This window comes from Hetaerina americana, unplaced genomic scaffold, assembly GCF_022747635.1.
Source record: "Hetaerina americana unplaced genomic scaffold, ioHetAmer1.1.p SCAF_2, whole genome shotgun sequence".
In the NCBI taxonomy this organism is placed as follows: domain Eukaryota; kingdom Metazoa; phylum Arthropoda; class Insecta; order Odonata; family Calopterygidae; genus Hetaerina; species Hetaerina americana.
In genome coordinates this window covers 46,699,019-46,726,468 of record NW_027286763.1, presented here as the reverse complement: position 1 = coordinate 46,726,468, position 27,450 = coordinate 46,699,019, and the positions used below count along the sequence as shown (strand labels likewise).

Sequence of the window (27,450 nt, the reverse complement as noted above, 5' to 3'; positions counted from 1 at the left end):
TCTCTTGCACTACTTTGAGTAGTCTTCTCATTCTGATATTGTTTTTATATGTTCCACCTACCTTTTTCCAATACCAGGGAATTTGTGATATTGCATTACTGAAACGTCATTCGCTTATTCAATGGATTGCGGCACGCTTTTTCGGCGGTATTTCCACTATGATAAATGTTCATGCCTATCAGAATTTAAGCTCAAAGTTGCATTAAATGTGTTGAATTAACACTGCTGCAAAATTTTCAAAATGTATGTATTTAGATTGATAATAAAAGTTCAAAGAGTATCCAATCTTGTCTGAAATTAAATTCAAAATGTACGGTACAACGTAATTTATTTCATCTGACTGTAAAAGGGTAAAAATAATACTGTCTCTTCCAAAATTATGACTCACATTGTTTTAATTGGAAAATGTAGTTAAATAAGAATCTTTGGTAAACAACGTCTCTATATGAATACATTTCATCAACTGGTGACTCTGTACTAGCGCCATCTCGGAACCATATTTCTTTTCCATATCTTTACTGTAACGTTATTCAAGGGGTGGTAACAAGTTACCCGTACATCTAATTTCTGCTCCGTTCTCATCATAACAGTTCTCCAGCTTAATCGGGAGGTAGTATATAAGGCATTAGGTTCTCTCAATTATCTGTTAATCCCTCAATAAAAAGGAGGTGAACTCATTGCAGAAGTATAAAAAATACTTATTTGTGTATCGCAGCATCAGGAAGACTACCTAATGAGATTTAACCCCCTGTTCCATTATTCCGATTTCTGAAAGTTGCAGTTGATTGCTACTTTTGCGATATGGATTTAATCATCCGATTAAAACGTCCTCGAAACGTAGATCCTTACGAAGCATTAGTATTAGCAAGCAAAAGGAGAAAAACAGAGGATGGTACCAAGGAAATAACTGCTGAAACAGTCGCGGAACCTACAATTTTGAAATTTGCTGGGACTTTAAGCCATCAGGCAAGGATAAAAGAGGATTTATTTACGTTGGGTTTCTTAGCTGCAGGTCACTTTTAAGGCTGTTGTTATTTTATGGCTTTATACTTATACGTACATATTCTTCTGAAATATGGAAATAAATTTATACTCGGCGCCCACGGAAAAATTCGTTATAAAAATGTTACTTTGTGTGATAAATTTCTTTTAGGATGAAGACATTACTCCTCACATTTTTAAGGCCAAGGAACATATCAACTTGAAGACTCTGAATCATCTAAAATCAAAGGATGTCATATGTAAATTACGTTCGGAAGCCAAGAGAGCTTCAAAGGAAAACCGACTTAAGGTTGGTAGGTGCACGGAAGGATGCCACATTTCCAACGACATTGCCCACGAACAACGAATAGAATTTGGCACATAAGGTAGCGTATGAGTGTTTGTGAAATGCTTAATTCATTGTTTACAGCTTGTCAATATGTCAAGATCCATTTCCGGGACAGATTTTGACCACAACTATGCTGCAGCTGGTGACTGTGCCCAAAAAAGGGATAAAATTCCGTACACTATTGTTGATGTAGTTCATGATAGTAAAGAAGAACCAGAGTCCGAGGTTCGAAAATATTTCAAATACCATATTGCCAATGTGCGCCGTGCTTATGTTTGACCCATTAATCCTATTAACATTTTCTTTTGTGTACAGAGTTCTTGTGTTGAAGAAGACGATAAATATGTTTATAGTTTATATTTTGCAAATTCTGCTGGCGGAGAATTCAATGACGGGTTTTTGGACTCATTAATAAGGTAAGTGTATTTGATATTAATCACACAATTCGATTATGGTGAAAATAAATTAGCGCTTGGTGTAAGTTTCTAGTTGAATTTAGCTGTTCGCTATATTTGACACAGTAAATTATTTAGGGGTTCATGGCGTTTCATGATATAAAAATATAGCATATGGAAGATTTTTTGCACAGTACCCATGTCTAAGGTAAGATTCAAACCACGAACTTGGTGTGATCTGGCATTGCTAGCGAATTAAGGTATTCTAAAAGGAATTAGGAAGAACTCAGTATATTTCCCCGAACTCTGTTCTAGTCAGACTGGTTTTGCCACAATGTTCACGTTCACCAATGGGAGTAAAGTTGTCATACCCCGATACATTTTTGTTAAATCCAGTTAATATTTCTAATTCCTGAAAATGCGATTGGTTGAGCCTAATATCGTTGAATTGAAGGACTTCAGATTTTACTATAGTGTACTATTGAATGTGGTGACCAATATGACTCCTGTTTTAGTTAAGTTGCTGCATTCATGAATGGTATTGCAGCATTTCTTGAAAAAATATAAACATGAGAAAATATAAGGTTGACCATTTTAATGGTTTTGGTTTAACCATGTTTCAAGTTTTGGGTTTTAATATGTGTACATAGCAGGTCCTATTTGTACTTTGAAAAGCGTTATTATACCTGTTGTTGCTCACCTGCTGTTAACTAAAATATCACAAGAAATTATTTCATTCAAGGCAAGTAAAAACTCCAAATGGTATAGTCCCTGGAAAAATAAATAACTAGGCAGGTATAGCTTTGTGTAGTCGATTTTTACCGGTCATCCTTCATGTGAGGTATGAAAAAAATATCTGATAAATTCTGTGTGACACAATTTGACTATTTCTGCAAGTATTTGGAAGTTTTTAATGAAATATTCCTAATACAATTTTTAATTTAACCGTGCAGAAAGATTGAGTTGTTTCAATTTATTTATGATGTGTTGTTAGTTGAGGCTTATGAATACAGTGCTGTGCAGTACCAGAGATGGTAAAAACCTTCCATGACCCAGTAAATTACTGCTTATAATAATAATTAAAGGACTTATACTCCATGTATGATAATCATTTTAATTAACCTCTTTATCATTCCAGTGTTGAACCATTAGAATCAAGTGCTGTTAACTTGTATGACTACAGAGTTCAAAATGATGATGACCTTCATGCGGATGATGAAGATGACTCAAATGATGAAAACAATTGGAGAAATGACTACCCAGACTCAGATCCAGATAATGAGGGGTAATAATATAAATTTGTTATGAAGTTTAAATCAGCATTAATAAGTCTGTAAAAGTCAATAAGTTTCAACAAAGTTCTTTTGCATCATGATATTCACATTGTTGGCCAAGTCATTTAACGCTGATGAATAATGGTACTAAATTTTCCATTGAAAATTTTGTGCTGAAACCTATTTCTCTCATGTAATCATGTGTACATTGTTTACTTCCTATTATTTTGGTTCCAGTGAAATAATTCCCATTGTGCTAGAGGTTTGGTTGAAATGACCAGTTTTTCAAATGTTATATCTAATCATTCGCCTTGACCATGAATCCCGGTTAAGGGGAATGGTTTTTACACTGTGAAATGTATACATTTTAATTGAGATATAGTTAGCTTGTGTACAATGTGGTTTTTGTAAAATTTTGGGTTCACTTTAAGATTTCATTCTGTCATGTTTACTTAAAATTTTTTATTCCTTTCTTTTAATTGAGTAACTTAGGCAATATTTTGGGACTACTTTCGTATTGATATAAAATATATTTATACGCTCTGAATAAAAATGTGAATGATAAAATTACATGTATTCAGGGGCCTAAGTCTGTAACTTTTCTCTCTGGGAGAGTAGATAAAAATGTTTCCTTCTCAGGAAATCTTCCAATGCAAGTCTGTAACTGAGCAAGAAAACTCTTTCTGCTGACCTGAAGGGATAAAAGTCTGGACTCAAAGAAGTTAATGGAAGATGAGAAGTTCTCGTGGGAAGAGCTTTGCGAGCCAATGAAATTTTCATTACTACTTGTTTACTTGTTGTGTCACCTGAATTCATATTAGGCAGATGAGTATCATGCAGAGCATGAAATAGTTTGCATATTTCACATTTAATAAATAAATTGTTTGAGGATGTTACTGCAAAAATCTGCCAGGACGTATACATTAATAAGGAGATGAATTCCTAAAAATACCATTGGTAGATTACTGTCAGCTTAGTTATTTTCGTCAGTGGATAATAGGTAATTTCATATTTATGCAATTAAATTAATTAAATGAAGAATACAATGTATCTTTCCACTGTCCTTTATTCACGTACAACTAGTTTCAACCCTAAAGCGTCATCATCAGGTACAAATTAATCAAGTGGCAGTCCATTTATATACCATTCATGAGGGAGAGGAAGGGTGGGTGAGAGGAGGAGGGGAAAGAATGTGGGGTTGCGATCGGTGTTGATGGGGAGGGGAGAGAGGGGTGTTAAGCATCAGGAAGTGTCACTGTAAACCAACCAATCACCTTTCCAATGACCTTAGCTGTTGGTCGCCTCCCCTAAAACTGCTCCTACTACGAACAAATGGAATGATGTTACATACATTTATAATTATATTTCAATAGCATTGAAATTTGAAACTCAAATTGTAAGTGGTGTTGATAATCAATGATGAATGCCAATCAATCAGTGGTATATTGCTATCATTTGATAGAGGCCTTTCATGACTTTTACAGAAAATTTAACTACAGAACCAGTAAGCTTTTAACCTGGATCAACAAAGTACTTATATTTATTTACTGCAACAGATTTAAGAAGTTGGATTAAATTAAAGAAGTTACCTTTGCATTGTGATATAGCTTTGCCTCTACTTCAAAATAAATAATTTGATTGATGCCTATAAAGCACCTTGACCAAAACCAATCCAAATCAGTTTTACACATAATAAAGATTTATTTTTGATGCATGCACAAAGCTAACAATTTTCCCAAAAAAGACATTTGCCTGAGTTGCCTAGAAGGACAACAATTTTTAAAGTAAAAGTACCAACTTCATCTAGCTTGGCTGCAATCTTGATGGCTTGCACGATAGGTATTGTGATCATTATTTGCCTACAACAATTAGCAATACCCATCAGCTACTTATGGCTCGAAACATAACTTAAAATTTTTGTTTTCATGTAATGAAAATTCTACAATTGTAAACAAACAAGCTGAAGATAGGCACAACATCTAAACACTGTATCATTGTGATGGCTAATTTAGGGATTCAGTAATCCAAGAAAAATATTTGAGAATTACCTAAAAGTCCTCTGCAGAATTGTGCGCCATTACTTTCATCTAATTACTCCTAAAATGTGGAATTAATCTCAGTTGTCCCATATTGTGCCTCACAAAAATTCAGAAAGAATTAACCAATCACTATTAAAATATGCAATTTTATCTAGGAGAAAACTTTAAGGACTCCCTCTCTGGACCAATGTGAAATATTCTCTGGCCAGTCTCTCCCAGAAGTTGCTTCGCAAGTTACAGACTTTGGTCCCTGGTTAATAGATGTTGAGGTACCATATCCACAAATAATACTTTCACAAAAAAACATGTTGGAAAATGTTCAACCTCAAAAGAAGCATTTCCATTCAAATCAAGTCAAATTCGTGCCAGAAAACAATACGTACTTGGCCTCGTAGTACATATAAAGAAAGGAAAAATTTTGGATATAGCAACCATTGTGGTGTTTCCTGCTTACGGTTAGCTTCAAGGGATTGAATCGTTAAGATTTCATGTTAGTTTCTCTAATAATGTAATATCAAAATATCCATCAGGACTATTTCCACTATCCTAGAATTATTATTAGGTATTCTACCATTTAAGGTAGGTTTTGGATGAGCACTGCCTTAACACATATCTTTGCCTCTCCTAAGAAAACACTGCCTGATATTGTACTCTACAATAAAGCCTTCTTCAATTCTACAAACTTCCTTTCTGCCTTCATTCCATCCTACATGCCTGTCCAATTACTACCTCGTCGTAATCATTTGCCTAATGGTATTTCCTCTATTATGGTACTCAACAGCCCATTGCCAATCAAAATGCTCCGAATCCACCTTCCCTGCCTCATTTGGATTTTTATCTACAAACCTCTCTCCTTCCCCACCATTCATAGTATTTCCTTCTTTTCTTTTAACTCTAGCTATTCTATCCTTCTCCCCATCAATATATTGAAAGCCGCTAATCTACACCTATCATTGTACTTCATTGACTGTGATTCCTCACCATACAAAACCATGTTAAATACATATAACATACAGTGGAAAAAGTATTCAAGCTGACTAAAACTTATTTTGAAAAACCTTCATCTCTCCATGTCATATGAATAAGTTTCATGATTACAGCTTTTAATGAATTGGGTGGACATGAAGGACATTTAGACTTGCCAATATTATGCCTGTATGTCATTTGTCAGACATATGTATGGAAAATTACATATTTATTTTATAATTGTTGTTAATTCATCTACAATTTGGAATTATTGATATAAAATGAAGTTATATACTACTATAGCATATGCCTGCTTATGAATATTATGTTGAATGAACTTAAAACTTCCTTTGTTTATAAATGCCAATTAACATAATACAGCTAAAGGTTAAAAATAATACGTTGCAATGTGTTATTTTGTGTCTCTAACATGTGAACTTATGACGTTGATATTTTTTTTGCTGCAGGCAACATTCCAGTGGACCGTTTGATTTAAAGATGGACCAAATGAAATTAGGTAAGCTTTCCATGTTAAGAGATGGCCTTCCTTGAAAAATATTTTTATCTCTAAAAAGCAGAAAATTTGGGTGCAGAGTCAGGTGTGTAGTAATAAATCTAAATCTTAGATTAAAATTTTACATATTCCATGGAATAAGAAAAAGATTACTATTCACATTATAAATGCATATTTTTTTCTGCTATAGAATAGCCTTGAAATAACATCTTAAATACATTTTTGGATTAAGCAGTCATCCTTTGAACTGATCAGAGTCCATCTGGCTGAATGAGAAGTCTCAAAGGAACTAGTTCATTGAGACATTACATTAAATTTTGTTATTCATTATATAGTCTAGGTCTTTTGAGGAAGAACAGGTGGCAATTACTTAAGCAAATATAAGAAAAATGATCAATCAGAAGATCAAGTAATAAGCATTTGCTGTGGAAGAAAGGAGCAGTAAAGAATGTTAGCATCAAATTCAAAGAAATGCACAGCATAGTATCACATTGTACGTGTATTTTAATTAAATTTGGTTTAGTTTCAAACTCAAATTTCATCTGAAAAACTTGTCTATTTATTTTGAAAACAGATCAATAGTTGTCTAGGAGGATTAGGATATGAAGTAAGCACTTGTTACCGTAATTTTAGTTGGAACCCTTTCTATTACATACATGTATTCCCCAACATGGAGTAATTAAATCGCATTTGATGAATCTGTTTAGACACCATCAACACTAAAATGCATAATGTGCGTAAATAACTACTCATAAAGTTTTTTATAAATATCATTTATTGTTGGTTGGCAGAAAGGTCTCACATTCTGTAGGCAGGTACTTTCATGAATTTAAAGGTGACGAAACTGAATTTATTTTATTACGTGATTGGTGGGCTGCTGGCCCAGGAAGAAATCTCTCACAAGCTCTGGGTGAGTGGTTGATAAGGGCAAGGATCAATGCTATCTAGTACACCATAGCCAGGGCATTTTTGTTATTGTATTTTGGTTTAATTGTTTGTGCTATTCTAACCCCCTATATCATTTTATTTTTAATTTACTTTTCCTCTCTAATTTCCCTCGCCATATTTTTTGCCCACTATTAAGAGTAAGGCTGAGGTTGATTCTTCCCATAATAGGTACTTACATGTAAACTTGCAAGTTCAAACCAAGACACCTCTGTTATGTCAGACACACAAGCTTGAATAGAACACAAAAAAGTTATAACATTTTCACTGCAGCTTGTGATTACCAGTGTATCCTGATATGCCTAGATTTATACACCATGGGTCCACCAATGAGTTCTCTTGCTTCTCATTTTCAAGTGCTCTCAGAATTGGCTGCTTGTCAATGGACCGCTGCAATTGTTTTCATGGCCTTTGGTTGCAACCTGAATATGTTAGAAATGGGTCTCGTGGTGTGATGTTTTATTTATCCTCCTAAGTTATTTCGAGATGTTTTCAATTTTTCTTTAAATATTTCATACCCTTTTGCTGTCTGCTGCATTTTCATGGAAACTCTTCTGTTGTCCTGTATGACTGATTACGTTTAGGATCTAGTAACTATATTTTTCAATTGATGTGCATGAATGTTACGCACATTGATTTCAAAATTCGATTTTTGTTTATATTAGTTCTCAGAAAATAATAAGTTTTCTACATTTTTATTTTAATGTTAAAATTGTTATTTTAAATGTTTAAGGTTATTGATGACCAAGTAGAAGAAAGAAAATCACTATTAAATTTATATAATTTGATGAGGGTGCTGAGGATGCACTCATTTGTCTCTTGTTTGTTTTCATAGGATATGATACAAAAATCCAAATCATTAAATGGCCTAATTGAGTCATATAAAATTTTCTATAAAAACAAAAAAAACTACGCAACATGGCTTAATTTCATATCATTGTGATCCGAAGTTGAAAATGTTGGAAGAGAAATAGTTTTGAAGTCATAATAATTTTACATTATCAAATAAAACTTTTATCCCTGGTTTGGTAACCAAAAAAACCTTTCCTCTGCAGATTCTGAAAATGAACTCTCCTCGGATGATGAAGAAGATAATCTTCCATATGGTGTAGATCATGACCAAGTGTTGAATTTAGGTAAAGAATATGCTCATTTTAAGGCTAGGGTAATAAAAGAAATGGAAGATGATGAACTTGAGGAATATTCAAGTGAAGTGCAGTCATCTGATTGTGATGAACTTGTGATGTGAACCTTAGTTTTTCCAGTGTATATAACTGAAGTTAAAAATAACAGACTTTGAATTTGTACCTCTTTGAACCCTGGATTGACTAACAGTGACCAAAATAATACCACCACTCCTAATAATGGATGAGTACAAATATTTTTAATGGAGAACTATATGATTAGCCATGTTTTAAGCTAGTCTAATTAATGTAGATTGTCCCTATTTCTGGCAACTTTTTTCTTTTCAAAGTTTTATGCAATAAATTTTTATTCTATATCGTTAAAAATCAAATGTTTTGAAAACTTCTTATGTGAATACCTTTATTAACTCCAATGTACTATTTACACATTGTTTTACAATTATTTGTAAATATAACGATTCTAAAATAACAATGTTGAAATAGCATCAATCAAATCATGTTGTAAATGGAAGACAAAGCTAGAACAGTTATTACAGAGGTAAGAAAATGTGCGAGCACACTAAACCACACCCCATTAAGCAGCTGATTAAATCAATTTGAATGGTTCTCAGCTTGATCTACAGTTGAAATGAATTCCATGATAATTTAATTAAATATAAATTTAAACACTTATTGATAAATTCAGCACAAAATAAATGTCACCCTTATCTTTACATTTTCATGAAATAATGCTTTCCTAAGCTCACCAATATGTTCAATGAATTTTTGGTTGAATGCAAATTACACTGAACAGACTTTGAACTTTAGTTATTTAAATGTCATTTAAGCTAAATCAAATGAGACAGTAATATTTATTTCAGCTTAAGTACAATGACTTATGGTTCTTGACAGAAAATGTGAAATGAGATGTATGTTGTGACATGGAAAAATAAAACCATATACCCTTTATTTGGAAAGCTTAAGAGATGCGTAAAAATTTTGCATAGATCACATTGTTAAATCTTTGTAAGACTAGATGAACACAATCAATTAGGTACCTATATCACACAACAAGATGTTTGTTCCTGCCCTTGATACAAGGCCAGTTAAATCAATTTATACAGAATACAAAACAATACTTTCCTCACATCAGTCTTATGCCAGAGGGTGCTTTTCCTTCCTCATATGCCTTCTTCACTTTCTCGTAATATCCAGAGAAATCAACATATGCATTGATGCGGCGATCTTTGTTGACTGGGGGTAGCCTTTGCCTTTCCAATGTTGACGTTTCAGAAGAACTACCTGTGCTTTCGGCCTCGGTCCTCATTGCACCCTCCCCATCACTTGAATCTTCACTTTTAGGAAGAGTTGAAAGAGTAGGGGTGGAAGAGGAGGATGAAGTTGAGCCATAGTATGTTGACTCAATAGACGTGACAATTGGATTGAAGACGACAGATGAGCATTCAGCTTTGTTGTGAGAACTGGTGTTTCTTTGCTTCATTATTGATGAAGTTACTTGAGCAATTCCAGGAATGGAAGGACTCTTCAATGCATTTGGTAGCGGGAAATTGAAGTTTACCACAAGTAAGGTGATATCATCTCTTTTGGTGTAACATACAGATTTACTGATATCCGAAGACTGCAAAAATGAGGTGGATGATGTGACAGCACTCATGTATCTATCATGATGAATTCTGACTATTTTGTCCACAACTGCCTGAGCAACACCTGTCAGAGTGGACTGCACACGGAACTGGGGTGGAAAAAATAAAGAAATTAGATTGGAATATTTTTGGAAATAGAGTAGTATTCCTAGTAGTAGTATTTAGGGGAGGCGACCGACAGCTGAGATCATTTGCGCCATTAGGGATGGACAGGAAAGGATGAAGGGTGGAGAGAAACCCGGCGTCGGCATTAGCCTACTCTTTACGAAAGGCACCAATGGGTCCGCAGTTTAATGACCCATCCGACGGACAGCGTACTCGCTCAAAGTGCCCTCCACAAAGCACCTCAAGCAGGGATCGAGATACCACTGAAAAATATTCAACACCGACGGGATTTGAACCCGCGCCCTTAGGGTGGGAAGCCAGTACGTTAGCCCCTGCACCATCTCGATCCCCGAGTAGTATTCCTTTTTTAACTAGAGTAAAACTTCAACACCCCTGAGGTTAGATATATCTCTTCAGGGTTACATTAAATTTTGTTTTCAATCCCTTATAATGTTTCCAGACTTTGCCTGATAGACTCTATTTCATGTTATACCTTTAGCTTTCTAAACAATCATTAAAAATATAAATTTGTTAAAACAAATGAGCATTGTCACAAGAAGACCACTTATGATATTATAAATTTCAATGTTAGAAACAAAAATACTCGAAAGACTATATTTCATGTCCATTGCATAATAACTAAATTTAGTTGATGCGATTAATCATAAGGAATAGGAAAAACTTCAAAGATTTCTCCAAACTTAACTGTGAAACATCTGGTAGCATCACACATGATATCTTAAGTTAATACCGGTTTAGTTTGGTAAAATCTACTAAGATTTTCTATTTCTTCAAGATTCAACATGACAAGGTTGAGACTGATATCACTGAATTTCCATTAATAATATAATACTACAGTTGAAGGACTCCCATCAGCATGCATGATGAGATTTTGGCATTAAGATTTCATTGGTTTTTAGATGTTGCTAAAGCAGAAAATACTGCAAATAGAACCTGAAATGTGTATTTCACTTAGTGTGACCATGCTGATGACTGCTGTGGCTTTCATGTATATCTACCCATATATTATCTGAAATTGTCTATTATATAACAATATGTACAAAGAATACAGTCTCTTTCAACACTGACAACCTTCAAGTTCATGTATAGGTTACAATTACACTGACAAAACAAGAAATTTGCAGTAGTTGGCAATATAATGAAAGATATAATTTATTAATTCCTAGTTTACCTCGTTCCTCTAAACCTTACCTGTTCTACAGTCATTTGAGCAATTTCTTTGTTTATCTGATCTGTTTCTGTAGCTTCTTCTAATGATTTGTATAATCCATCAGACATTAGAAGTAAGAACCTTTAAAAGAAATGAATGAAGGAAGGGTTAACAAGCATCGAATGAAGAGGGCAATTAATGAAATATGCTGGGCATGTTTCTTGGTTTTTCCTCATATTTTCTGGCTTGGATGGACAATTTAATTTCATACATTGGTTGTAAATACGCAAGTTGTCTGCTGTCTCTACACATGCGTGGAATGGAACTAGGGTATGATATAAAATTCGAAGAATTGAGAGTAATAGCCAAATTGAAGAAAAACCATCACAAATTGATGAGATAAGCAATTGATAAGAGTAAAATCATCAGAAAACCATGAAAATGGAACTGATTACTTCAATACTTCAGCATTGCCATTCTTTTGTGGAAATTTTTTATATAAAAAATACTTCGCATCGTGACAACTCCACATTCATCTATACGCTTGTGTTTTCATTGCCATAGGCTTCAAACCATGCATTCACGCAGAAGCTAGCAAATTTTACCCATTAGCATTTCCTCAATAATGATATCAAAAATATCTTTAAAAATGCCGAGTTCGAATTTCAGAAGTATTATCAATTGCTGACATTGCAAAAATATTTTACCTGCACGATTCATCAAGAGCAATTCCACCATGAATTTCCGGTTCAGCTATCACAGGTTCTGTAGAGGCAGTCATTAATTCTTCTATTTCTTTATATCCTCCCTTTACAAGATAATTTCCCAGACATCTTGTATTACCCAAGACAGATCCTTAAATATGAGAAAAAACATTCCTTAGCACCGTTGGCTACTGTACATGAGATATAACTTGACATATTACAGCCACGAGGTAATCCAGTATCATCTAAGTGCATTTCTGTCATCTTATGGGATAAATATAATGAAGTTCCCTCAATTTCTCTTCAAACCGAGAGTTCCAAACATCAATAAAAGCTCACTCTTACCTTTCCTTATTTTGTTCACATCTAAACCCAGTTGTGACAAACGAAGTAATTCATCTTCGTTCCGCAGATCATGATCGACACTTAGCTGCTGAACCCTTAAAACTCCATTAGAGTCCGTTTTGCAAAGAAGCGCACGCGAATCTCCAACGTTGGCTACGTACAGTTGCCCAGAATAAACAAGTGCGACAACAGCAGTAGTACCTGCAGACACCTCTGCGTCCAGGGCCTCTAGTTTACTCACTAAATACGGAAAGTTACGGAAAACTTCTCTCGGACTCCCTCCATGAGGTATTTCACACCGCAGATTGGTCCTTTCTGCGAGGCGATCGCCAATTGATTCAACATAGCCTCTCTCGACAGCTATAAATGCTTGCCTAAGAACCTCTCTGACCTAGCAAACAGTTTAAATGCCATAATTAAACAAGTTACAAATGTAAATACATTTCATATTAATTAGAGTAGTTGGCTAATGGTGAAGATAGATAACATAGAGAAAATAACTAATAATGGCATTATTTTAGGAACACAACAAAAAGACTCACTTCTACGTTACTTGATTTTCCAGAAAGTTGACCCAGCAATATTTCTGCTGGCATTCGCTGAAAGGCAAAAGTCGCCGCCTGCACGCCGTTGTGTCCATCAAAGACTCCATAGAGAAATGTAGAATCAGCAAGCTTAAAGTGAAAACTTCTATCTTCAAATTCGTGTTCTTCTTGCCGGTATCCATCTTCGCGGTATATCTGATTAGTGGATGATCCTACTCCTGCAATTATACTCGATGTATCGTATTTCTAAATATTACAGGAAAGAATTCCGAATTACACTGAGCATCTAAAAATCATTGCTTACCAGACTGCTTACAAACCGGTAAGTCATCAGTCCAACTTTTTGGCTCTTGATATGTCATATGGTTTGACCTAGGAATGTCAGCCCTTGTCAGCAAATAAACTTTCATAATGCGCAATTCCCTAAATTAATTCCTCAGGAACGTAACCTGACCCATGTTATGATCAATTACGCTCACTTAACTGAACTTGGCCCACGACGAGCTAGCCCACGACTATCCACCGGCCGTTGGAGCTCTGGATTTTTCAGTCATACCAACGTAAATATTTATGCAAGACATAACTATGTAAATCCCCTAAACCATTGCAATAATCCGACTACAACGGACACACTAAAATCAGTGATACTCCCTGTAACCACTTGCAATTGTAAGACCGGGATGAATTATGTAGTAAACGATATAGGGCCCTAGAAAGAACTCTACACTGAAGTTAGCCCAAGCGGGAAGTCGTCTTTCATAGCAAAAACTATGAGGTCCTAACGAAAACGTTTTCGACAATATCTGCTGAACTAGAAAAGTAATTTTCCTGAAAATCACCAAAAACACTCGGCAATCCCTGCTCTATCACGGCACAGGCATAAAACCCACATCCATAGGCTAATGTAGCATCCAGGGCCCAGTGCAGTCCAAAGGGTCGCCCTTTCATACCAAAAACAAGAAATTACTTAACAATATCTACTAAACTAGAACATTTATTTCTCTAAATTTCACAATACACATTAGGCTACACATGTACTTCAAGCAGTCTTTCGCTTACCCCATGCTCCTGGCCTAGTTTAGTAACCAGGGCCATATTACCTCACCTCGGTCGTCATCTCACACGAAAAAACACAAAGTACTTCACAATATCTCCTAAACTAGAACATTTTTTTCTCCAAATTTATAAATACACATTAGGCTACACATGTACTTCAAGCAGTCTTTCGCTTACCCCATGCTCCTGGCCTAGTTTAGTAACCAGGGCCATATAACCTCACCTCGGTCGTAATCTCACACGAAAAAACAAAAAGTACTTCACAATATCTCCTAAACTAGAACATTTTTTTCTCCAAATTTATAAATACACATTAGGCTACACATGTACTTCAAGCAGTCTTTCGCTTACCCCATGCTCCTGGCCTAGTTTAGTAACCAGGGCCCAATAACCTCACATCGGTCGTCATCTCACACGAGAAAACACAAAGTACTTCACAATATCTCCTAAACTAGAACATTTTTTTCTCTAATTTTCACCATACACATTAGGCTACACATGTACTTTAAGCAGTCTTTCGCTTACCCCATGCTCCTGGCCTAGTTTAGTAACCAGGGCCATATAACCTCACCTCGGTCGTAATCTCACACTAAAAAACAAAAAGTACTTCACAATATCTCCTAAACTAGAACATTTTTTTCTCTAATATTCACAATACACCATAGGCTACACATGTTCTTTCAGCAGTCTTTCGCTTACCCCATGCTCCTGGGCTACTTTAGTAACCAGGGCCCAATTACCTCACCCCGGTCGTCATCTCACACGTGAAAACACAAAGTACTTCAGAATATCTCCTAAACTAGAACATTTTTTTCTCTAATTTTCACCATACACCCTAGGCTACACCAATGCTTCAAGCAGTCTTTCGCTTACCCCATGCTCCTGGCCTAGTTTAGTAGCCAGGGCCGATTAAAAGTGACTACGACACGACACTGAACTTGGCCCACGGCAAAGGGTTATCTCAGCTGATTTTCTAAGAATTTCAAAATATCTCCTTTACTAGAACATTTTTTTCTCTAATTTTCACCATACACCCTAAGCTAAACATGTACTTCAAGCAGTCTTTCGCTTACCCCATGCTCCTGGCCTAGTTTAGTAACCAGGGCCCAATTACCTCACCTCAGTCGTCATCTCACACGAAAAAACAAAAAGTACTTCACAATATCTCCTAAACTAGAACATTTTTTTCTCTAATATTCACAATACACCATAGGCTACACATGTTCTTTCAGCAGTCTTTCGCTTACCCCATGCTCCTGGCCTAGTTTAGTAACCAGGGCCCAATTACCTCACCCCGGTCGTCATCTCACACGTGAAAACACAAAGTACTTCAGAATATCTCCTAAACTAGAACATTTTTTTCTCTAATTTTCACCATACACCCTAGGCTACACAAGTACTTCAAGCAGTCTTTCGCTTACCCCATGCTCCTGGCCTAGTTTAGTAGCCAGGGCCGATTAAAAGTGACTACGACACGACACTGAACTTGGCCCACGGCAAAGGGTTATCTCAGCTGATTTTCTAAGAATTTAAAAATATCTCCTTTACTAGAACATTTTTTTCTCTAATTTTCACCATACACCCTAAGCTAAACATGTACTTCAAGCAGTCTTTCGCTTACCCCATGCTCCTGGCCTAGTTTAGTAACCAGGGCCCAATTACCTCACCTCAGTCGTCATCTCACACGAAAAAACACAAAGTACTTCACAATATCTCCTAAACTAGAACATTTTTTTCTCCAAATTTCACAATACACATTAGGCTACACATGTACTTCAAGCAGTCTTTCGCTTACCCCATGCTCCTGCCCTAGTTTAGTAACAAGGGCCCAATAACCTCACATCGGTCGTCATCTCACACGAGAAAACACAAAGTACTTCACAATATCTCCTAAACTAGAACATTTTTTTCTCTAATTTTCACAATACACATTAGGCTACACATGTACTTTCAGCAGTCTTTCGCTTACCCCATGCTCCTGGCCTAGTTTAGTAGCCAGGGCCGATTAAAAGTGACTACGACACGACACTGAACTTGGCCCACGGCAAAGGGTTATCTCGGCTGATTTTCTAAGAATTTCAAAATATCTCCTTAAGTGGAACATTTTTTTCTCTAATTTTCACCATACACCCTGAGCTACACAAGTACTTCAAGCAGTCTTTCGCTTACGCCATGCTCCTGGCCTAGTTTAGTAACCAGGGCCCAATAACCTCACCTCGGTCGTCATCTCTTACGAAAAAACACGAAGTACTTCGGAATATCTCCTAAACTAGAACATTTTTTTCTATAATTTTCACAATACACCCTAGGCTATACATGTACTTTCAGCAGTCTTTCGCTTACCCCACGCTCCTGGCCTAGTTTAGTAGCCAGGGCCGATTAAAAGTGACTACGACACGACACTGAACTTGGCCCACGGCAAAGGGTTATCTCAGCTGATTTTCTAAGAATTTCAAAATATCTCCTTAACTAGAACATTTTTTTCTCTAATTTTCACCATACACCCTAAGCTACACATGTAAATCAAAGCAGTCTTTCGCTTACCCCATGCTCCTGGCCTAGTTTAGTAACCAGGGCCCAATAACCTCACATCGGTCGTCATCTCACACGAGAAAACACAAAGTACTTCACAATATCTCCTAAACTAGAACATTTTTTTCTCTAATTTTCACAATACACATTAGGCTACACATGTACTTCAAGCAGTCTTTCGCTTACCCCATGCTCCTGGCCTAGTTTAGTAGCCAGGGCCGATTAAAAGTGACTACGACACGACACTGAACTTGGCCCACGGCAAAGGGTTATCTCAGCTGATTTTCTAAGAATTTCAAAATATCTCCTTAACTAGAACATTTTTTTCTCTAATTTTCACCATACACCCTAAGCTAAACATGTACTTCAAGCAGTCTTTCGCTTACCCCATGCTCCTGGCCTAGTTTAGTAACCAGGGCCCAATTACCTCACCTCAGTCGTCATCTCACACGAAAAAACACAAAGTACTTCACAATATCTCCTAAACTAGAACATTTTTTTCTCCAAATTTCACAATACACATTAGGCTACACATGTACTTCAAGCAGTCTTTCGCTTACCCCATGCTCCTTGCCTAGTTTAGTAACCAGGGCCCAATAACCTCACATCGGTCGTCATCTCACACGAGAAAACACAAAGTACTTCACAATATCTCCTAAACTAGAACATTTTTTTCTCTAATTTTCACAATACACATTAGGCTACACATGTACTTTCAGCAGTCTTTCGCTTACCCCATGCTCCTGGCCTAGTTTAGTAGCCAGGGCCGATTAAAAGTGACTACGACACGACACTGAACTTGGCCCACGGCAAAGGGTTATCTCGGCTGATTTTCTAAGAATTTCAAAATATCTCCTAAACTGGAACATTTTTTTCTCTAATTTTCACAATACACCATAGGCTACACATGTACTTACAGCAGTATTTCGCTTACCCCATGCTCCTGGCCTAGTTTAGTAACCAGGGCCCAATTATCTCACCTCAGTCGTCATCTCACACGAAAAAACACAAAGTACTTCACAATATCTCCTAAACTAGAACATTTTTTTCTCTAATTTTCACAACACACGGTAGGCTACACATGTACTTTCAGCAGTCTTTCGCTTACCCCATGCTCCTGGCCTAGTTTAGTAACCAGGGCCCAATTATCTCACCTCAGTCGTCATCTCACACGAAAAAACACAAAGTACTTCACAATATCTCCTAAACTAGAACATTTTTTTCTCTAATTTTCACCATACACCCTAGGCTACACATGTACTTCAAGCAGTCTTTCGCTTACCCCATGCTCCTGCCCTAGTTTAGTAGCCAGGGCCGATTAAAAGTGACTACGACACGACACTGAACTTGGCCCACGGCAAAGGGTTATCTCAGCTTATTTTCTAAGAATTTAAAAATATCTCCTTAACTAGAACATTTTTTTCTCTAATTTTCACCATACACCCTAAGCTAAACATGTACTTCAAGCAGTCTTTCGCTTACCCCATGCTTCTGGCCTAGTTTAGTAACCAGGGCCCAATAACCTCACATCGGTCGTCATCTCACACGAGAAAACACAAAGTACTTCCCAATATCTCCTAAACTAGAACATTGTTTTCTCTAATTTTCACCATACACCCTAGGCTATACATGTACTTTCAGCAGTCTTTCGCTTACCCCATGCTCCTGGCCTAGTTTAGTAGCCAGGGCCGATTAAAAGTGACTACGACACGACACTGAACTTGGCCCATGGAGATATTTTTTTTTATAGTTTGTTCTTTTATGCACTCAATATTATCTGAAATACGACCGTTTTTTTCTTCTTTTCAGTGTCACATAGTAGACCAATGTTTTAATGGAAACACACCAACTCAGCAATCTGTTTCCTAATTCATTACTTACAGGTTCTTTTTCATTTTAGCACCATATTCCGGTCATAGATTCCTCACTTTCACACTTCCTCCTGATTCTTCACTTCTCTCCATTTTCTTTCTCTGATGTCTTGAGCTGCGAAGATGGGATTGAATGAAAAGGTCTTAGAAGGTATGTATGGATAACCTTTTTTTGTATTATTAGTAGTGTTCATTTATACATCACGGTTTTAGTTTATCTGCAAGTTATTCCACATCACCCGAAGAGGTTACTCGCTAGATGCGTTTCTCTTTGTGCTTGGAGAAGAAACGAGCGAAAAAGAGATCCCCGGGAGGCATATGAGAAACCGCTCGCTCTTTCCCTTAATTAAAAAGGGAGCATCTCCCGAAACCTACGGTAAAACAGAGGAATTTTATCAACATTTTTTTTCGTTTTTTAGCGTTACGAAATCCTTTAACATTTTAGTGGCATGAAATTGCCGTGTTTTAAATAAGCATATTTAATTTTCCCAAGTCATTCCGTCACCCGCTTCTTCAGATAGACGGAATTGACCGCAGATCCTATATCATCATTGCCGCCTCCCTTTTCCTATTTTTTAATTATTCCTACGCTATCTCTTGAGATGCTTTCCGTCCCCCGCTTCTTCAGATAGACGGAATGCACTTCAGTTACTATAAAATCATTGCTATTTCTCTTTTCCTATTTTTATTGGTTCCTACGCTATCTTTTCTGAGGCTTTCCGTCCCCCGCTTCTTCAGATAGACGGAAAGCACCTCAGTGCTTGTGATAGTAGGTTAACGTATAAACTATTGGTTAACCTTTGTATTGGAGGAAATTCAACCAAATATAATCGCCGGTCAACTTGTAAGATGCGTTCAAAGCTAAGACGATGTACAACCAAGGGATAGCCACAAGGCCAATTAATTAGCTGTTTGCCATATCTAGTGATTGAATATCTAATGTTATCCATTTAGTGCACAGTATACTCGACCAAGCCATATTTTCGTAATCGGAAGCGGTGGCAGTTTTATCTACGCAATAAAGGTGATACCATCGGGAACACACATCGCACGCGACCCACGTTGTACTTCCTCGGATTTTACCCCGATCGCACAAAGGGCATATTTCGTTAACTTTACGGAGGGATTGTAATATAATATCCCCCCCGCACAAAGTAAACGCCTTGCGGCGTTTACTTTGTGCGGGGGGGATTTGTAAAAAAACTTCCTTTGTTCGAGAGAAGACATGGGGTTGGATTGCCCTCAAAAATCTACCGCACGGCAAATGTAAATTATAATCCAGAATCGTGTTTTTCACGATTCCGAACCACCTTTCCACGCTTGCGTTACTATATCGTGGTCCAAATGAAGATAATTCATCTCTGCCCTTCAAAATATTCGACCAAAGAGGTACAAACGGTAGGAAATGCTTCAAAAAAGTAGATAAAAATTTAGGGCTGAAAAAGGGATTTGGATCCCCACAGCACTCAACGCTTGCATTTTCCGCAATGGCAGTGAAAAGGAGATAAAAAGGACTACTGTTATATAGGCTGCTTTTACGGACCCGAGGAATGGAAAAATCTTTCCTGATAACGGTTGAAGGAGTCACTGAGCTCTGCGTAACCATCTCTTGGATTTCACACACAGCTGCATCCACCGCCTCGCCACGCCTCTCGCATTTCAATATAATGGAGAAATTTTTAAAAATATTTTCCAAGACGCTCATGGAATTTGACGTAACCATTAAGCCAATTACAGCTGCCAAGAATTTCCTGATTTTTTTTTTGGAATAAGCCTTCGCAAGATGTCGCGCCACTAAATGCATGAAATGAGCGCAGCAGATGAATACGGGAACTTCAATTTTGGCATCCGTCTTACCAATCAACATAGCATAACAATCATACAAATACTGAGAGAGGGTGCAACGTGACCAAACCAAAATTACAGCATTAATAATGGCAAAACTGAAATCACACACGATGCCATTAAATAAAGGTGAATTTACTTTTGTGACGGAGCTAGCGAAATGACGGAACTGAAATAGAAAGTTGGCTATCGCATTGACATTGTGCCTATCGCTAATTAGCTCCAAAATGGGAACAATTACATTTCCTATATTAACAACTCCTGCGTAGTAAAGAACGCGTTTTTGAAAACCAGGAAGGCGTTTCACGACAGACCCCGTTGCATCTAGGTGGAGATATGGTCGGCTTCCTTTCGACAAGGAAGCCACGAGGCGAACTTGCTTCGTTGAAAAACAGTATACTGTTAAAGGGAGTCCTAAGAATTGAATGTATCTCTCCTCATCATTTTTTTCTGCCATAAACATTTGAATTAAATCATGTACGGGATTACTGCTGAAATCCTTTTCGGCTTTGCTCTCCATACGCGCGCGTTGTAGAACATTTAGAGAATACAAGCCTTGCAAATTCCCACTTTCCAAAGAACCCTCTTCTGAAGATAAAACCGCTCTACTTCGGAAAACAGATGGCTTCTCTTTCTTTAGAATTACTTTTGCAGCATCTCTATCTGATCCACGAAGAGGACGACAAAATTTTTCGGTGCCATGTTTCTCTTGGCCCTTGCTGAAAACTCTTAAGAACACCTCACTACTATCATTTATACTTGGATCGTCTACCATTATATTAAAGACCTTGCACTCATTATGCTTGCAATACGCCCGAATCACAATACTACCGTTGCCTCCTCGGACGCGATAGTCTCGGACAAGAAGAACACAGCGCGAATTAATCGCAAAGAACTTTCTACTTAGCACATTAGTCCATTTCCCTTTAACAAATTTTCCTTGCACAAATATTTCCTCCCACTCCTGACGGGAAAAATGAAACTGCCCTTCAAATACCCCTCCCGGTATCCAATTGCTCCCTATTCTCATGCTTTTCCCCGCTGTAACTGAACTTTCGTCTTCCATTTGCATGCGTGAATCTTGGGGAATCGCAAGCACTTCCTTATTATTATCCATAGTGGAACCTCGTTTGATAAACTTTTCCATATTCCACCCACTTCTTATGGCAAGCCCTTTCAATCTTTTATATCGCTTGATTATCTGTCTACGGCAAACTAATTGAGAGGATGGACGTCTTACTACCTGGCTACTGCGCAATGGACACCCTTGTTTGAATAAAATCCTCACTTGTTTATTCCTTCGCCAAAAGTAGTACACCGTACGCCTTCTCGTCTTGTCGTTACCCCCAAGGAATTCGGAGGCGGCATCCCCAAAAATTGTACTTTCCATGTAACCAGCAGTCTCCAAAGTAATGAAATCCAACCCCCGCGAAATAAAAAAATCACTCACAGCACTTGGACTAAGGGCACACTTCTTCGGAGACGTCATTTCCACCATGAAAAGTGAACTAATTAGGAGAAAGTGACAAGATTAATACGAAAAAACATGCACAGGAAAGGGAAAAGAAAAAATTGACAAGAAAAAGTGATTATGAGGATAAAAATCGGTGACTGCTGATGCATATAAGCAGAACTATTCGATTTCACAAATAATCAATTTCTCTAAGAAACACAAATGAAGGGATAGAATCAACTTATCAACAAGATATACAGCAGATGATGGCGCACTCTCTCTGTTAGACGAAGCAGCAGTTGGTAGAAACAGCTATGTTCCTCGTCCGTATGCGAAAGAGCAATGAAGCATGTCCGCACAGGGCCATGTGATTCGAGTCACCCTGAAAAATCTGTGAATCCCGTTTTCCAGGAATACCCAAACCACCTACTGCCAGAAGCAATTTGTTTTACTCCTCTAAGGCCCGTTATTCTGCGGCTAACCCTTCCCTCCTCCCTCGACCCTTTTCTCTCCTGCAAGGGTGAAAGCGATGCATTTTCTCAAGCATAGTTAACGCTCAGCAAAAGCTTTTGCGGTATATTCGAATCGATTTCTCAAGACGTTAGCAAGGGTGCCAGAATTCCAAAAGGAACGCATAATATTAAGTTAAGTTCCGTTCATAACATATGTTCATTCTTAGTTTTCTGTACCAATGTATTTCCACGTAATGGGGATAATATGCTTTTCCAATGTCACCGTTAGTGAAGATAAATAAAAATAAGTAACCTGAGGATAGCCATTTTCCATTGCAAGTTACTACGAATTTCATGTTAACGCGCAAACAGGTTATTGACATGATATTCAGTAGCTCTATTTCCCAATATTGATGACAGAGTTTTCGTTATGGTTATCACATTTTGCAGGCTCCTCTCTCAAGTATTTCCTCATAACCCTTTCTTGGTTAAGTTAGATATGTCTTCGTCATTTGCCAGGGTTTTTGTGCTAGCGCATAGTTGTTTACCTTTTGAGGATAAAGCCACCCATTAATAGGGTAACAATTCCTTTCGGAAACTAGTGGCAAAGTGAGATATATTGTCATTTTAGAAAGAAGAGCAGACGTTGGCAAACCTAATTGGGTCTTTAGATTGACAATGCTTTTACTCATTTATAATAATGATAGGTTACATTATACCCTGCAAGGCACCGCTAGGGTGTGGGACAGGGGGTGACTACTCACGTTATTCTGATCGTTTATCGTCCGTGAGAAAAATGACATTGAAAAATACGAAAAGCATTATAACCATGGAATGGTTATTTTTGTTAGATGTTTGTAAGCTGCTAGCTTACTATAAATGGATTTTATACGAATGCAAACGCTTCCCTAGGCGTTAAGCTGCTATATCCTCAGGGTTACGGATATCTCTGTGAACCAAAACATCATCGGCCGATTAACTACGGAATTAATGTCCTTCGTTTCCTCGGTGAAACCTGAACGAGGGATATGTGGAAAGCTAACAAAAAAATTGGAATTTAATAGGAGAGTCCTCGGTTAATGCGATGAAAAGGTGAAAGAGAAATGTGATCTTTCGCTGGTTAGGTCTCATTCAAAAAATGCTGCAAGAGTATAGAATCCTCACGAGGTTGGATTTATTGTCGACTTGGATCGCGTGCAGCGTGGGTAGGGATTAGATTTGTAAGACATTGTAATGACAAACCGAGTAGAGCATGAAAATTATTACAGCTGCTAAGCTCGGAATCACTCACGGAATGGAGTTAAATTACAGATTAAATCGCTCGCAGGAATTGAAATGACGTCTCTTCAAGGAATATGTTGAAAATGTTTTATTACTGTCATCGTACTACGGCAGAAAAGATCAAGTGAATTGCATCAGAGAGGTTAAACGTAGAACAGATAGAACTAAGGTGCAAATTTCCCACGAAGAAAAGGGATCCCAATGATGTTGTCCGGCGGCGGTAGGGATAAAAATATTCGGGTCAAAAATAAATATACTAAATATTGCCAAGAAAAACCGAGGTCATCAGTCAAACATGCACAATCCCAATACACAGCTCGACACAAATGTCAGTTTGATTGTGCAGATTACCCAGAAAAAGAAGGCTCAGGGAACCGTTATAAATAGAAGGCCTTGTTTAAGCAGTGGAATCTGTCCACTGTAGGGCCATTCCGAGTCTTCATCAAACAATACTGTCGTTCTGCCCCCTAATAGTCGTGGTGATTATGTGTTCTATATCCTTGCCTGAAATTGATGTCACGTAGATTGTCCTGTAATTGCTGCGTACTTTCCTCTATCGACTAAATCCGGCGTTGTGTTACCTACTTCACAATCTTTGTGTAACTTGGCTCCAAATATTTGATAAAAATTAATGTTGACTAAGTTTTCCTAGAAATAGCCTTAACATTTTCTGCTGAAATCAGCGAGCGCTTTAGGAAAAGCTGCTTTTGCCATGGAATAACTTTCTACATTTACATAATACCCCGCAAGCCGCCGCATCATGCACAATCGCACAATCATGCAAAAATCCCTTCATCCAACACTCATGCAAACACATATACCACAAACCAAAAAAAAACTGCGCCCCAGGATGCAGCACGAAAGCCACCCAGCAACACGCAAGCTTTGATTGTATTTTGGTAAGAACTTACCGTGGTGACTAATGAGGACACTTTACCGGTAATGAATAGTTTTGCGTTGGACACCATTTGTTGCCATTGTCATAACAGTATAAGTGGAATGCCCTGTGAACTAGAAGCCCCAGCCACACGCACTTGAAGGGTTATTGTGACCACGTATACGACGAACGACTGCTTGAGTCTTGAGTGCGACGGTGCATATACCTCTGTTATTTTATTGCAGTGGTTGAATCTAACAATACCATTTGATGCCGTCATCATTCACTTTGCTGCAAGGAAACTCATATGCCCCGTGAGCTTGAAGTACTTATGATGGAATCCGGATAAGATCCGTTTCTTTCTTATTTAAAGGAAGACAATTTCCGTGTCTTGGCGGCGTCTGACTGATTATCAAGAAAAACACGTCAAGTAATTGTTACATATGAATAAAAAAGTTACAATATTTTCTCAGTTTTTCTCAGTAATCAAGTGTATGCGTCACATAAAGGTATTCATAAGGCAACATAGTATCAATTTTTTCCCACTAAAGCTTAATGACTTCTCCAGTTAAAAATATAAGTGCGACAGCGTTGTTTTTCAGTTCCAGTTTAAAGGTTTTTATTTCCGTAAAGCACAGTTTTACAAGAATTGATAAAATATACATTGAAATATAATAAAAACAATACGGAAACCCCGTTTAAGGGGGTGCTTTCTTGCTCCTATCTACGGTGTTGAAGTACAAGTGGGGTTGGCAGTCGGCACCATGAAAGGAAATGCGCAAACAGACGACACCGGTTTTTCCCGGGAAAGCATATTTCGTCGGCCTTAAACGACGAGATTAGGAATCTTTTCCTTCGTTCTCGCCTTAGGAGTTTTATGGAGGGGGTGTGTGCCAAGGAGGACCTTTGGAGGCATTGGGAACCTTTGGGGATTCCTTTGTTTCCCTCTCCCGGCCCTACGTGCTTAAAAAGGATACAGAACATCATTTCATTTCAAGGAAAGCTTATGTTTACAATGAACACCATTAAATGTCCACAAAGGTGGGAAAAAGGGAGGGCCACCGTCATGCAGGGACAAGGGAAATGGGGAAAGCGAGGGGAAAGTGGAAATCCCAAGCTGGTCGGAAAAAACCCAAGTAAGAACGCAACGTAAAGAGCAAATACAGAATGAAAAGACTTCGATAAACCATAGGTTTTCACATATCAACTAACCTCATGTCCGATTACTCGTTGCCTGCTACCGTGCCGTCTTAATTGCTATACTTTCACCTAAAAGAGTATCTGCCCCCCCCCCCCGGCACGCGGCCTAGCGATGACGAGTATGGTACTAAAATATGTAAAAAAATATCTATCCAAAATTTTCACTAGCTCTTTCAAAGTGATGTAAAAATCTTATTTGGAACACTATATTCTCTCGATGGAACGATAAATATTGTGAACAAAGATTGCAACTTTGTGACGCCAGATTGACCCAGGAGGAGACCGAGCGGATTCTTCATGAATAACTCCTTACTATCGGGATGAGTTATTTCATACTAAGACATTTCCCATACCTTGACCTTGCATGACGGCGACATACGGAACATAAGTCTGCTGTTCTCTGTTTGAATGGAAGTGCGTTGGCATGGCTAAATCCAGTTTGAGCATGTGGAAAGTGGAGGATGGTTACATATAAAGTTAAAAAACAATATTAGTGCCCTGCAAGCCACCGCTAGGGTGTGCGGCTGGAGGTTAATACACAGCAGATCTATTTTGACCAGATTTTTTCTCCTACTCCCGCGGTCGGGCAAGGCAATTGTGATCCCTTATCGCACCTGGAAAAACTGACACACGAAATTTTTTCTTCCCAATACATAATCCGTCTTTTTTGGTGGACATGATTTCGCCTACCGTTGGAAGATGGGGTTATTATACATTTTGTAATAATATTATTTTAATAGCACATAATTAATGTCATTATTAATCATACATCATTGTTCTAATAATACATGATTGAAAATATTTCATCGGGTCCAGGGAATATATTGCGCTTAATGTGTTTCCAGATAAATTTGTATTCTCCTTATTTAGTTAGATTTGTAAAACGTTGTTTTGGTACTGTATCCAAAATATTAGAGCAGCTAGGCTCGGAATCACTCGCGGAGCGAAGGTGAAATAAAAGATTAAACCTTTCGCAGGATTGAAACGACGTCTCTTCAAGGAATGATGTTGAAAATGTTTTATTCGCCAAATCGCACTACGGTAGGAGATATCATGCAAATAAAATTACAGAGATTAAGTGTAGAACAGATAGATTTAAGTTGACATTTTTTCCACGAACGATAGGGGATCATAATGACATTGTTCGACCGCGGTAAGGGTAAAAATATCCGGGTCAACATTATCCTGGTGTGTTTTCACCCCCTGCCAAGCACTCTGGCCGTGGCTTGCTGGGTATATATTAATAAATAAAAAATGTATTATCTGAAATGTACGCATTGAATGGAGGTTATCTTTTCTGATTCTCGGCGTACGAAGGGAGGTCACATATGCTGTTGCATCTGATGCAGTTGAATTCACTTCAGCTTATCCTCCGGGGAAATGTTACGGGACCTCTTTTATTCCTACTCAGTAAGATACGTTTATTTGCCGACGATGTAGTGGTTTACCGTGATATCCGCGATCCTGAGGACACAGCAGCATTTTCAGATTACCATAATGCTATACAATGCTGGTGCGACCCTTGGAAATTAAAATTAAACTTCAAAATATGCGTCATGATAAATTTTTAGAAAAATTCCAATCCCAACACGAACGACTACTGCATTGGAAACACCGACATGGGATGAGTAAATTGAATTAAATGCCTAGGCGTTACCCTGACTCACGACCTCTCGTGGCACATACGGGAAATTTGTGGATAAGCTAACAAAAAGTTAGGATTTATCCGAAGAGTACTGGGTATATGTGATGAAAAGGTGAA

At 37.7% G+C, this 27,450-nt stretch overlaps 2 protein-coding genes across 2 annotated transcripts in view; one reads left to right on the top strand and one right to left on the bottom strand.

The window, feature by feature from the left end:
* Window positions 1–570: 570 nt before the first annotated feature.
* Window positions 571–8,977, top strand: fs(2)ltoPP43 (female sterile (2) ltoPP43). The gene is made up of 7 exons (XM_071585061.1): window positions 571–966; window positions 1,154–1,291; window positions 1,412–1,555; window positions 1,646–1,746; window positions 2,864–3,010; window positions 6,472–6,521; window positions 8,519–8,977. Exons 1-7 carry the CDS (start codon window positions 802–804, stop codon window positions 8,710–8,712), a joined length of 939 nt encoding a protein of 312 aa, XP_071441162.1. The 5' UTR covers window positions 571–801; the 3' UTR covers window positions 8,713–8,977.
* A 15-nt stretch (window positions 8,978–8,992) lies between these two features.
* The window catches only part of LOC139687771 (TGF-beta-activated kinase 1 and MAP3K7-binding protein 1-like), a 31,284-nt gene continuing 12,826 nt past the window's right edge, over window positions 8,993–27,450 (bottom strand). Inside the window, exons 2-7 of the mRNA XM_071585060.1 lie at window positions 13,426–13,598; window positions 13,119–13,339; window positions 12,577–12,967; window positions 12,235–12,382; window positions 11,569–11,668; window positions 8,993–10,340 (exon numbers count right to left, since the gene is read on the bottom strand). Of these exons, the coding sequence (XP_071441161.1) occupies window positions 9,732–10,340; window positions 11,569–11,668; window positions 12,235–12,382; window positions 12,577–12,967; window positions 13,119–13,339; window positions 13,426–13,531 (1,575 nt within the window). The 5' untranslated portion in view covers window positions 13,532–13,598 and the 3' untranslated portion in view covers window positions 8,993–9,731. The remainder of the gene's footprint in view (window positions 10,341–11,568; window positions 11,669–12,234; window positions 12,383–12,576; window positions 12,968–13,118; window positions 13,340–13,425; window positions 13,599–27,450) is intronic.